Source organism: Myxocyprinus asiaticus, chromosome 17 (assembly GCF_019703515.2).
Source record: "Myxocyprinus asiaticus isolate MX2 ecotype Aquarium Trade chromosome 17, UBuf_Myxa_2, whole genome shotgun sequence".
Lineage (NCBI taxonomy): Eukaryota > Metazoa > Chordata > Actinopteri > Cypriniformes > Catostomidae > Myxocyprinus > Myxocyprinus asiaticus.
In genome coordinates this window covers 35,745,237-35,759,748 of record NC_059360.1, presented here as the reverse complement: position 1 = coordinate 35,759,748, position 14,512 = coordinate 35,745,237, and the positions used below count along the sequence as shown (strand labels likewise).

Genomic DNA, 14,512 nt, shown 5'->3' with positions numbered 1-14,512 from the left:
AAACTATATAGAAGCCATAAAATGACAAATGTGTGACAGCTCAGGGCCATTATTTGCAAATATTTATTAACAGTGTGAGAAATATGGCTCTATGGTGAAAAAGGCAGGCAGATTGTGTTAAAACAAAGTAAGAAATTTCAGATAAAGCAGCAGAGTAATACTCTCCTAGTCATAGGTCACACACAAAAGCAAATCATATTGTATCCAATGATACCATCCATATATTGTATATTTATGGTAGGATGTATTTTTGGGTCTGTGTATACTGTATAAGCAGGGTTTGAAGATCAAGCTTTTGCTGTCTGTGTCAATAAAAAGCCACACTGCAGGACATCAGCAGCTGCAGGGGATCCATGAGGGTCCTGGATCTTCCTGATGCCCATGACTAAACTGGGACACCAGGGTCCATACTAAACACCAGATTACCCCATTCAAGCTCACCTGGAGCTAACAGCAACAGCTGAAAGGGATAGGAATGTGTATGTGTGTATGAGTGTTCTTTTGTTCAGTTACTGTTGAACTGACTGAACTGTCAAGCTAAATAAATCCTTAATCTTCAGTGATCTGATCCAACATCTAATTAAAATCATAGTACACATCAGGTAAACCACACTCATTCACATAATAATAAAAGACCTTAAGTGCACTCAAACATTACAAAGTCTAACTGAATAAAACCTAGTCTACACTGAAATTCTAACGTGCTTTCCGTGGTAAAAATAATCTTATACTAGCCTAGAAGGTGTGCTGGTCTTAGCTGGTCTCCAAGCCAGGTTGGGACTGACTGGTCTGCTTGTTTTTTACAGTAGGGGTTTGGAGCACTTGGCAGCTGGTCAGGCTAAGAGATCAGCTGACCAACCAGATAAACCAACTGAACACCGGCTTGTCCATGCTGGGAGACCAATCAGACCGGCTTAAACAAGCTAAGACCAGCCAACCATCTTATGCTGGTTTAAACCGTTTTAGAACTGTTTAAATGGCCCTTGATCTATTCAGAGGGGCTAAAGTTATTAGAATTCCCACTGGTAGTTTATTAGAAAGCATCTTTCAGAAACAGCTCTGGTGCTCCTCTTATGTGGCTCACTTTCCCAAATTCTATTCCGGGTCAGGATTATTGTAAACCCACACGGTCCTCTGGGAAAAATGCTATGGACTGGCTTTCTCTCTTTGCTTCTTGACTGCCATACCTGCCATAACAACTAAAGAGCATATGTGTGTTGAACTACATTCACTATAACTACAACAATTAGGTTGACTTACATCTAAATATAGCACAAAAAAAAAACTACTTGCTAATTACAGCTCACAAACATAAACTACAAATTTGTTTTCACTATCTTTTAACAAAACAACACCTCATCTATTACAGAGGAGCTCAATCCAGCCCTGTAAATCGTCATTCCTGCAGAGTTTACATCTACCTTTAATCAAGTACATCAGAAACAGTTAAAAAAGAGCTGTATCCCAATTTGCATACTATCAATCCTAAATAAAGGCCACAACCACACTAATCCGTTTTGTTTGAAAACACTATTTTCAGTTTCCTAACATCATCGAACGTTTTCGGTGGAGGAAAACGCTGTTCAAGTTTAAATGAAATGAGTAAACATAGCGAAATCAATACGTTTTCAAATGGAAAAATATTAGTGTTAGACGTGGCCAAAGGTGCCAGATGGTATGTTATTTCCAGTAAATTTTTAAAGTGTGCATTCATGCATGCTTTTTTAGCTACTATCGCCGCTTGCGCTTTGAAAAAGGTGAGTTCTCTTTTGACTTTTTCAAATGTAGAAATACATTGAGGAACGCAGCACCAAAGCTTCAACAGCACTTTTTAAATGTATGAAGGCCATTTTTTTTGGAGGGAAATAGGCACAGATTTAGGTAGGGATGGTATGGCCATGTCCCTACCAACTTTTAGAAAATCATAAATGTCCCAAACAACATATGGGCAATTTTAGCATATAGAAAATACTTTAACTTTACACTATGTTTTTATTTTATTTTTAATGGCTATTAAAGTTCCTCAGTATCACAATTCATGCTTAAATTATTGTCCCACCTCTTCTGGAGCAGCGCAGGCATTGTCACGTGGCACCTGTTGCTTTTCTAAGCTATGTTCAGGATGCACCAATCATAGTCGTTTTTGATTACTGCATAACAACTTTTAAAAATAATTTTCTGGAGATTACACAGATTTCCATTTGTATTTTAGGTCCAATCCTTGAAATTGATAGATTTAAACAAGCATACTCTCTGTGCACAAATGTTTTCTGTCTAAGAAAAAAAAAAAAAAACATCCTGAGTTTTCCATGCGGCCCAATGGAGGATTCAGCTTTCACGGCAAGTAAGCACCCTCTAATGAGAGACTTATTTGAATGTGAATGAATGTGCCAGGTAAAGGGGTGAAGTATGTGGGAGTGAGGGCCGCTGGAAAGTAGGAGTAAAATGTAAATTCTGACACATTAATCTTACATATTTTCATCATATAATCCAACAAGATTTTCCATATATTATATTTTATCTCCATATCGTGCAGCCCTAGTGGTCAGTTTTAAACCCGTTTATTTTTCCCAAAAAAAAACAAAAAATAAATAAATCTGAATAGTATTTAATGTAGTGGGCCAAAGAAATGTGAAATGTTACATATAGGAGGACATAATGTTATTTTCCCTATATTACCAGACTGACGTTCTCGCATTTTCTTAAAACCAACTATTTGAATATTATCCTCCTTGTAATATATCCCTACCAACTTTTAAAACAAACCTATGCCCTTACTAGAACCAAACGCTTGTTAATGCAAACCGTACACAGCAAGTGGGTCCGTGGTATCAAGAGGCAATTTTATGATAGTACGACTAATACTTGCAAAATTTCTAATTACATACTCAATGGTATGTACTTACCCATTACCATGGAAAAAGCCTACATACAGTACTTTTAATTTGTATGCAAACTGGCATGCAGCCATGGTTTTGGGGTTCACTTGAAAATGACAGGCTGGTGTGTTAAAGTTGGAATTAAACTCTAGGTCAATCTCTAGGTGCAGGAATGAGCATCTAATCTATTATATACATATACTTGTGGAAAACAAGCACACCCAAAAATAGCATGAAGAGTTATGCTACCTTTAGGTTCTGAAAGTCTATCAGTTCTGGTCTGTGTCTGTGAATAAGCGCACAGAAGGCCAGTCCATCCCTCCAGCTATTGAAGCCACAAGAAGCACAAAACAGTGACATTCTGATTGTGCATGCAAGAATTGAAGAGTGGGATTATCCACAATTAAAAGATCAAGCATTAATTTCAAAGATTAAAATCCTTGAATTCCTGAAAGTAGGAATGTGGTGACTAGAATATGATATTCGTGAGGAAACAATAATAAAGGTAAACTTGTTAGTGTAAACACACACCATCTGTAAAGTGATATCAATAGAAGTGAAGATCAAAATGTTGTGGCATATGTGTTAATTTACTATTGTGAAAGGACTGTTAGACTATATGTCCCAGAGGGTCAAATGTTAATCTGGGGAAACACTCGAGACCTTGTTGAGCTTGGCGTAGTCAATAAGGTCAGGCCTGTGCCTGTGGATGAGAGCGCACAGCGCCAATCCATCCTTCCAGCTTCACCAGAAAGAGAGAATCAGGGTCATGTTGGGGTCAAATGGTTGATAAAAGGTTTTGATTTCACTATTGCATTTGAAAACCAATACTGGTATTGCCTCATCTGACAATTTTGTTTTTGTACTCAAAAATAAGCCTCACCTGACATGAAAGTTTTGAACATTAACATTCCTATAGGGAGCGGTTTTCCTCTGACACCATAGTAGAAGTCCTTCTTTTGCGGAAGTTTCTGAAAGACGACAATTGAGAGAATCTTTATATCATACAAACATATTCAACATGTATGACTGATATTTAATTTTGGCCCTGGACTGCTGCATCTTGTATCAAATTGATGTAGCATTTGAAGGTGTAGTGTGTCTTTTCTGTGCCACTATTGTCCCCAAACTGCACTGCCAAAATAATGGCTGTTTTCAAACAGTTTCACCCAAATACATGTCTCGCATTGTTCAACACATACAGATCACGCAATACAGAAACCACAAGCCATTAGTTGAGGTAATGTTGCTATGTCACACAAACAGAGCAATGCTTTGATAATGTTTTGACAGTTTTTGGAAGAATCAGCCTACAAATAATTATCTTATGGTTGTCTTTGCATTTTAAACTGTGTTAGGAGAAAGTATTGTTACACTGAAAAAATTACACACATCACCAGGTCATATGAAACCATGCCATAACCATACGTTAATTAAAGCTGATTTGCACATAACGCAAATAGTGTATGACTGACTTCATGCTGTTATGAATTCCACCAACAAATCCTAGTGGAATTTATTGAAGCACTAAAGTCAATAGCAGAATGGCATTATATTATTCCAGCAATGTTATTGTGTGTTTTGCAACTATCTGTGCAGCTGTTGTGTGGCTTGTTAGGATTGTGGCTTTGTATTACCTTCCACAGAGATATCCTGGATGGCGAAGCGAAGGATGATAGTCCAAATCATTCCAAGAGTCATTTTCACATTACCATCCACAATTTCTACAAACACACAACAGCTAAATCATTGCTTAGTTCCTTTAGAATTACTCTTAAACCACTTTAAGACTTTAAACCTAACAAACTGTCTGTAACATATGGAATTAAATAACTTATGAGCAGTGTTGGGGGTAACGCAATAAAAGTAATTGTGTTAAGTAATCAGATTACTTTTTTTCAAGTAACGAGTAAAGTAAACCAATATTTTTTATTTTAGAGTTATTTTAAAAAATAAGTAATGTGTTGCTTTTGTACACCTCTCCTTTTCCAGTATTGTGATAAATCAGGAGTAAAAGTGTGCAAACTTCGAGGAGGGGCATGATGGGCATTGTAGTTCTAGAGAGTGGGAGGCTTACTAGAGATGTTCAGTGAAGTTGCAATATGTGTGTGCATGATGGGCACTGTAGTGTGCACCTGATGAGTACTGTAGTTCTAGAGAGTATGAGCCATGCTTATCAGCGATGGGCAGAGCACAAGTCTTCTTTTAGCCCACCCTGAAATTTGTTTTAAAAATGGCAAAATATTGCTGGTTAAGGAATGCAAATCTGAACACTTCAGTGGAATACAGTTGTACTCATCATTTGCAGCGGTGGATTTTTTTTGTGCACTGGAGCATTGGACATTTTGATTTTCCATTTCATGACCCCTTTAAATGAGCAGCTGTCATAAACGTTGCCATTGTCATGACAATCACAGCAAGAGTTAATAAATGTGTACTCATAAGGAAACATTTCGTAAAAAATGTAACATTTGAGTAAGTGATACTTTGATTCTCGCAACTGATTCATGTAGGCTGCGTTTAAAAGTGTGTAAACACACATTTTCGTGGTATAATATAGCACAGGCATAAGCCGGAGAAGTCTTCCCGTGGCCACAGCACGGTTATACAGATAATACAACGTGGAATGATCGCTGACTGTTTGTGCATCCGAATTTCTTTGTTTTAAAGCTGTCCGTAACTACTTCTCTAGGTTCAGTTTGCATCCGAACTGCTTTATGTTAAAGCATTTAACGTTCAACATTCGGTTGAGTGAACGCAATTGATTCATGTGTTAATATACACTGCATTAAAAAAAATCAGTAAACGCGTTTAGGTAGAGGCATTATAAGACTAGCCTTCCACTGGCCACGGCATGATATACAGGGTGAAATACTCGTTCAGTTCACTGACTTATGCAGCTGAACTGCTCTGTGATACAGCTCCCCTTTACTTTGAGAATGGGATGAGAAGAGCTGACTCTGGATCAGCAGCTGCAAGCAACGTACTACATGGTTTGAGTACGCAGACAAAATGTCTTAATTTCTTAAAATATTCGACATTTTTGTTCTATAATAAACAAGCAATTTGATTTGTGAAACATAAATCTTTGAAGAAATTTTGGTAGCATTAAAAGTGATTCCATTCAAGTCGTATCAACATTTGAGTTTGCAGTTGTATGCGATCAACCGGTGCATCTGTACGCACCGTGGATCACCTCAAAACAAGCATGCACTGAGATGACTTAAGTGAAAAATATGAATTTATTCATTAGATTTATTCCTTGAACATGTTAGGTTGGCAAACATCTCAAGTTGACTCTGGCATTGTTGATAGGCATAGCACATGATGGCATATATGATGCAGGTTCAAGTGTTGGACTTTGCTGCTTTAGGTAAGGCAGTGGTTATTCTTCATTATTCATGTTGGCTGCCATGTCGATGGAAAAACAAATCATGCACATACCAGTTATTGAGTCTTTATTATAAATATGACGTGAAGACCTTCTGATTGTAGACTTTCTAAATATCTGTTTGTTTAGTATGTTGCTTTGACATGAGTATTGTACAGTAGCTAGCATGACCTGTAATGTCTCTACATATCTCTTGTATTTGTATTGAATGCACAGCAGAAGAGAGAGTGGCAGTGAGAAAAAAGTAACACAAAAGTGACGCAAAAGTAACGTAATGCTTTACTTTCCATAAAAAGTAACTTTTTAATTAATTTAGTTACTTTTTTAAGGAGTAACACAATATTCTAATGAGTTACTTTTAAAAGTAACATTACCCAACTCTGCTTATCAGTTATATAATTTGAATTCATTAAAAGGTACACTTCAAAATTCTAGGCTCTCTATCGACATCTGTGGTTTAAACAAAAAATTGCAAGTTACTAGTGGAAGAACACTGTTTTGACATGGTTAGAACATGGTATTTTGTTAATTTCTAATGAAAAATTCAACAAGAAATCCTCTGTAGTGTACCTTTAATAAATCATAAATAATAAGCATTGGATGTCAAGAATGAAATAGTCTAAAGCATACCTTCAGCGCCGATAGAGACCAGTTTTACTCCTTTACTGGTGATGAAATCAAGGGCTTTGTTCACATTGGCTATCTTGTGAAAACGCATCTTTCCTCTGTCAGGCTTGGGTAACCTCTCACCTGCCAAAAGTAATTTGGTATGAAAGATTGTATTAATGTAATGTAAAGTGAATCATATGAATATTGCATAGTTGAGGAAGCTCAGCATATATACCTGAGATAACTTCAAGCAGTAGCATTAGTTTGAGGCCATTCCTGAAGTCTTCTTCTATGTTCTCAATCTGTGTGCCAGCCTTCCTCAGGTGAGAGTTACACCAGGCTGTGAAGGTCTAGGAGTGAGGAACAGTTTAAATCAACGTAAATTCCTCCAACCGTGTTTCTTTGTTTCTCTCTTAATAGGTACATAAGCAAACACTCAAATAAGCACACAAATCTACTTAGAAAGACCACCTAAAATCTTTGGCACAGCATGTACTTTATGCATCCTGCGTTTAAAAATGTACAAATGTTAGCTCATTGAATACCTACTTCTTACTGTACATACACATATACACACACACACACACACACGAGTTAATAGCTTCACTAAGTCTAATGTGTGCCAATATACCAGATTTCATCATGAGACTGTTAAGTCTGAAGAGTTTATTGACCCAACTAAAGCTTTTGACACCACTTTCAGGTCAAAACCTCACTGTATGGGTGACAGTTGCCAATTAAATGATTCCCTTCTAATAGCTATGCCAAGAGAAGGTGCTGTAAGGTAGTTTATAAAATAGGCGTCACACTTTACATTTCATTTAGAAAGATTTGAAGGGAGGTAAAAAAAATCAAGTGAAATTAGCAACATGATCACACAGGAAGTTGGCATGATGTTTCTGAGAGTTCTGGTATCCTAGGATCGGTCACATTATGCTGACTCACTGTTTACCTTACCCTGTGGCATATAAAGCATGGCGTAGGAGCATGGGAGACCTGGGTTCAAATATCACGTTGAAACCAGGAAGTAATTGCATTTGCATAATCAGTGACAAGCGTGATTCGGAGGTTATATTTTTCCACTGAAGGCTAGGTTTAGGTTTAAGGTTTGGGTAGGAAGGTACAGTTTATAAAATATGCTTTCTTTTACTGTATTACAGCCTGTACATCTGAAAACAAATCACTTTTTGTGCCCCTCTGTGGACATTTCAACCGGAAAATGGAGATCACACGTGCCCATACGGCCATGAACATTTACCGCTTTGGCCACTGGGTGCAGTGTTTTGAATTTCATTAAACAGGCCGGTTTCGTACTGTGCATAGCTCAAACTCTGTAGGATGTATTTTAGGTTCTGTATTTGTTTTGCTGTTGTCCCAACTTCTGTCCATTACTTAATACATAATCTTTGAAATACACACTCTCATTATGAACAGGAAGTGTAATCAGATTGTCTAGATGGTGAGACAATGTAAAGGCCATTATAAAAATCCCCAACACACATACACACTTGCAAAGTCTCCACTTCAGTTGTTCTGTTGAGTTCATCCTCCACAAATAGCCAGCACTTACCAACATCTACAATTATGCTACAAAGAAAACTAACAGCTGTGTAATACTTATATCATTACCCTGTGATTGCTCTACAGAACTACTTTTAAAGAATTTGGACACTTCCTTAAAAGATTTTGGGCAGATTCATTTATTCATTTAGCTGATGCTTTTATCCAAAGTGACTTCCTAAGGAGGAAATAATATAAGAAGTGCTGCAGTACAAAGTTTCAAATTGCTCAGAGAGGTACAAGTAGATTCAGGAACATTTAGATACATAATGTATCTCATCTTCCCACATAACTATATCTGTGACTATATAAATAAGTTTAAAAATGCTACTAAATTCCACTGACATCACTATAGTAAAAGACACTTTGTCCACTCAGATTTTAACCCGAGTATTATGTTTGACACTAACATTTACTAAAATACCTTATTATTATGAATACAATGGCCTGAAAGGCTCTACTTTGATGGTGTACTACCCTATAATAATTCATGTCTAGAGCAAAGAAAATATAAAGGAAAAGACAAATTATTGCTGTAATTATAGACACAGACACTGCATCTGCATTTATAGAATAATGGGCTAACACAAAACTAAAGGGCAAATGTTGTGTGGTTTTAAGCCAAAAATGACCCAGTAATGCTGGGAAGAGTTTTGTAGAACAAATTGTAGCTGTACTGCTGCCCACATCTGCATTAAGTTGCACTCTCAAATTTTGGTCTCAATGGAGCATCTTTTAATCCCTTAAAGCAGGTTCAGCCCTGCTGCAGTCATTGCTGGGCAGATAAAAGCTTTACTGAAGACTCCAGAGCACATTCCTCCGAGGTAAGGGTGTAAATTTAGCTCTCTCTGCAGAGTCTGCTTCTGATAAGGGACCTGATGAAGTAGGCTCACATTGAGGAGAGAGATATGAGAGAGAACGCTGTATATATAACACGCTTGGGCCTCGTCTAATCAGACAGGAAAGAATTTCATTCATTCTGTAGGGTGTGTCAACAGTAATATGTTTGTGTGGGTTGATGGTTTCTGGAAGAACGAGATAAGGAGGACTTTGTCACAACTAGCTAGCCTATATTGTGCTCAATATCTTATATTACACTTATTAGTTTCAGTTTAGTTAAATATATTGTACTGTACGCTACAGTAAATACAGTATAAATGAAATGCAATTAATCAAATCAGAAAAGTGGTGAATCAGTATAGAACAATGACCAATTCTTGAGCTTCTACATTAGGTCCTCCCTCAATCTTGAATCTTTGGTATACCACAAGCCCTCAAGCCAACTAGATTTTTCATCCCATTAAAAGGAATTAAATTGAGACTCCTTCATCCTATGAGGGCCAAGATAGATTGTATCGGACACTTTACATATGTTCATAATCATTGTCCTGTCTCTATTAACCTAAAGTTCTTAAATGGCATGTTAATGTTGCAGGCTAATTTAGGCTAATATTAGAGGCCTAATTGCCCAACGGCCCACGCAAAAATGAACAGGACCTGATGGAAAGTGAATTGGTAACATTAGTAAACAACATTAGTTAACATAAACTAACAATGAACAATACTTCTACAAAATGTATTAGTCTTAGTTAATGTTCATTTCAATATATAGGAATACATTTTTAAAATCAAAAATTGTACGTTAACATTAGTTAAAGCTGAAGTATGTAACTTTTTCAGTGTTAAAATACTTTCTCCTATCCCAGTTTAATATGCAGTGATAACTAAAAGCAAGTCATTCATTGGTTAATTTTCTTGAAAACTGTAAACACTGTGTCTCTGTGGCACTATAAATATTCCTGTTTCTTTTAAGCGACCTGCTTAGACCCGCCCCAACAATGTTACTCAACCAATGGTGTGATATGGGGGCGGCAGACGAGGAGCGTATTAGAAAAGCTGTTTTGAAAACATTGTTTATTTCTGCAGTTCCGTTCGGTGGCGCTGGTGTCGCAGAAATTACATACTTTAGCTTTAATGCACTATGAACCAACAATGAACAACTAACATTAACATTAACTAACATTAACAAAGATTACTAATTTCTGTAAAAAATATTTTGTTCATTGTTAGTTCATGATACCTAATGCATTAACTAATGTTTATGAATGGAACCTTATTGTAAAGTGTTATTAGTGCTTTCTTGTCAGAATTAAAGACTGAGGTTTTCTGATGATTATACACATATACCAACACAGTCTCATGACAACTAGTAATAATTCATAGGATGAGGTGAAACCTTAAGATATCATACAACTCATATGAAAAGGTACGACTTTTATTCGCATAGAGACCAACCAATCAACAAACATCTGTGAACAAATTTGGTTACTCATTCCATATTTATTTATGCAATACAAACAACTGATGTATGTGAAAAACCTGAAATACCAGCCTGGTCTCATGAAGATTACGTGACCATGTCAACATTTTTGCAAAACTAAATTAAGTGCCTTTTACCACAATTGGCTGCAGTTTCCCAGTGAAATGTCCAGCAGTGGGCACCAAAAGTGAGTGAAATTGTGTTGTAATCAGGTTTTTAAGGTGAATATTAGATGGTAGTTTTAATGAGTAAAATGTACCTCCTTAACCTAAAACTTAACCAAACCTAACCAGTAGTAATCTAAAATCAAATGAGAGGTAGACACAAACTAGACATCCTTACCCTTAACTAACACTTTAACCTAACTGATAATGTCCAAAAATGAATAAGAAATGAAAAGCATGAAACAAAGATTTCAGCACATAAAAGTCAGTTTGCAAAAATGTAGTAATCGTAACATTCATTCTATAAGACTAGGTTGATTAATACACTTCCCTTGTCTCGTTCCAGACCCCAATGTTCCTCTGTGCCCACAACAGCGATTTTTCTATTACAATCATGATTAAGTTAAGGGTTTAGGATTTGGGTAAGGGGTTAGACTTTATGGTTAGGTTTAGTTTTGGGTTAGGGGTTAAACTCGTAAAATCATAATAATGTTAGTTTCTTTTTCTCTGTGTGAGTAAAAGTCATATGATATCTTACGATTTCATCATCTTGTACTACTATAACAACTTCTCACTTCTCATTGGATCAACACAACATACACTTGTTGTTTTCCACTCATTGAAGGTCACTCAAAATGTTCATACTGTCTGTGAATTAAAATGTTTAGCATTAATGTATCCTCTTCCCTATAAGAATGAATGAGTCTGTGTAAATGAGTGAGTGAGAGAGTTAGAGAGCATTTATGTGGTTGTGTATAGGCTATAATAGGATTGAATCCATGCATTGTTGAGATAAAGTAGTTAAAAACACCCTGCCTAACTGCATCTAAAGAGGCCTATAACCATATCACAAACCATGAGGTATCCTAATGTGTTTACACCCTTTACAATTAAATGTCCCACATCTATCTGTCAAATATATTATGCCAAAACTATGTCTTGATATGAAATCAGTTAGGTGGTGTTAAATTATAAATGGGTGGAGAGGTAAGGCACGTGCCTGCCTACTTCAATACAGAATAGGTAGCTCCAATATGTAAATCTGATGCACTATTATAGCCTATACAATAATATATAGGTGCTGTTTTTATGTGCAAAATCATTCCCCACCAAGGACATCGGATTAACCTAATACCTTTCGGTCCTGGTGTTAAAATTAGCCCCAGCATCAGTTCTAATCCCAAGGACGTCACTGTATGTTGGAAGCATCTGTTGACAGTCCGCAACTCCGCATTCCATTCGTATCAGCAGGGCAGCAACAGATGTACAGAGCCGAGCTGCTGTGCTATTGTTAGTTCGGTACCCGCTGCATCCGTCCCACAGCGGAGCCAAACCAGACACCCTCCATGAGTGTGTGCCAGCATAAATGGACGAGATTCCATTGCAAGCAATTGATAATCCACCGTTTGTGACACAATAACATTTATATCTAACAGATTTCCACTGTAAAGGTACTTTAGGGGAAATTTCTAAATTTAAGAAGATAACATTTCAGTCATTAAGAAATAATGAACAGGTCAGTGCACATTTAAAGGAATATTCCGGGTTCAATTCTAGTTAAGCTCAGTAGTCAGCATTTGTGGCATAATGTTGATTACCACAAAAAACTATTTCGACTTATCCATACTTTTCTTTAAAAACAAGCAAAAATCGAGGTTAAAGTGAGGCACTTACAATGGAAGTGAATGGGGCCATTTTTTGGAGGGTTTAAAGTTAGAAATGTGAACTTTATAATCTTAGAAAAGCACTTACATTAATTCTTCTGTTAAAACTAATGTATTATTTGAGCTGTAAAGTTTTTTATATTGTCATTTTTAACAGTCATTTTAGGGTTTGTTGACATTATATCGTCATAAGTTGTAAAACTGGCTACAGCTTTACAAAGAAAAAGTTAGTATGTGATTTTATCATACTAAAAGCATGTTAACACACATTTTGTTTATGTCTTGTGGCTATACTTTTTGAAACAGTGAGAATTTTAATGTTTATGTTCTGGCCCCATTCACTTCCATTGTAAGTGCCTCACTGTAACCCAGATTTTTGCTTATTTTAAAGAAAAGGAGGGGCAAGTCGAAATTAATTTTTGTGGTAATCAATATTATCCCACAAATGCTGTCGATTGAGCTTAACTTGTATTGAACCTCAAAGTTTCCTGAAATTTAACAACCATTAAATGTAGGTTAAAAACACTTTTAATGAAAAACTTTTCTAACTTACTACCAATCCTGCTGTTTGATAATGAAGGCTATTATAAAGTGTTATACATAAATCTCTTTATTCTGTGTGCTCTGTGTCTTAAGGACTAAGCCTTCTCTTACCTTCCGTTGCTGTTTTTCCCATGCTGGATCCAGCAGTAAATCCCGGTCCCATTCCTCCTCCGGCAGCATATACTCGTCCTGCTCGTATCCATTATCATACTGCACTGATAGCTCGATTTGATCCATCTTTCCTCCGTTATATTGTCCTATTCGATATGTAACTTGGTAATATTCGTCTTTTGACAGCGAGTTTATAGTGGAATTGGACTCTTCTTCAGTATCTCAGTTGTCTCTCTTTTACTCACGTGTTTGTTTCCAACCTCCCGGCCGCAGTGCGCGAGCAGTGACGGGCTACTAGAGGAGCGGCTGTCAATTAGTAGCCTAGTAATGGGTCACATGACCTCCTACCACACCGCGGGAACCCACAACTCTCTCTAACCGTTAAACCGTTCTAATATTACAAAAACTATCGGTTTTTTTTTTTATTTTTATTATTATTATTTATTTATTTATTTTTATAAACTTTTTTTATTTTTTATTATTATATTTAAATTTATAATTTATATTTATAGGAGAGACCGGGGATAGTTGTCACACTTTTTACTCCAGTGAATTTTTCTCAAGTTATAGTTTTATTTTTTTTTAAACTAAATTACTGTATAGCTACATACCTTAACGGTTTGGCTACAGAAAAGCTATGTAACATTTCCACAGTATTTGCCCAGGAAAAAAGATACAGTTCATTGAACGCATGTAGGCCTTTTGTGACAACATGCCCCAAGAGCAGTTTATGGCATAGGTTTCATGTGAACATTTGACTCAAACCCTACTGAGATATAACCGTTGTGACAACTTCCATGTGTGGTCTCCCTAATACATATGGCTGTATTTAGGGTACAACAGGGCTAAAGGCCCCCCTGGGGTAAAAGGGTACTTTTGATTTTATTTTCTCCCAAAACACTAAACGGCAACAAAAACTACCAAAATACTTTCCTTAACACCTGTTTGTCACTATACACAGCAACAATTTCCTGATCCATGAGGTCATTACGTGCAATGTCTAAAATTTTATAATTGGTACCTTGATCTAATAATTTATAATTTTTTTAATTTATGTAGCTAATGAGAATCCTTGAAACTATCACATATATTTTGAGACAAAATACATATGTCATTTTCAGTTTTGTTCAAGGTGATTAAATCAAAAGTTTTTTAATGACTGTTCAATAAGTGAAAGGATAGTATTTGAGGTAAAAAGTCCCCCTATTGCAGGGGCTAAAGGCTGTTTTTCTTAAGTAGGGTGAATAGATTTGTGGTGAAAAATGTTAAAA

At 36.4% G+C, this 14,512-nt stretch overlaps 1 protein-coding gene across 2 annotated transcripts in view; it reads right to left on the bottom strand.

The window, feature by feature from the left end:
• Positions 1-13,523, bottom strand: part of actn2b (actinin, alpha 2b) — a 32,424-nt gene extending 18,901 nt beyond the window's left edge. Inside the window, exons 1-6 of one of the 2 annotated variants that reach the window (XM_051722523.1) lie at positions 13,242-13,523; positions 7,115-7,229; positions 6,901-7,020; positions 4,517-4,603; positions 3,763-3,850; positions 3,543-3,621 (exon numbers count right to left, since the gene is read on the bottom strand). In XM_051722523.1, coding sequence (XP_051578483.1) covers positions 3,543-3,621; positions 3,763-3,850; positions 4,517-4,603; positions 6,901-7,020; positions 7,115-7,229; positions 13,242-13,367 — 615 coding nt within the window. In that variant the 5' untranslated portion in view covers positions 13,368-13,523. The remainder of the gene's footprint in view (positions 1-3,542; positions 3,622-3,762; positions 3,851-4,516; positions 4,604-6,900; positions 7,021-7,114; positions 7,230-13,241) is intronic. The other variant, XM_051722524.1, reaches the window with a different exon arrangement.
• Between the last annotated feature and the right edge of the window lie 989 nt (positions 13,524-14,512).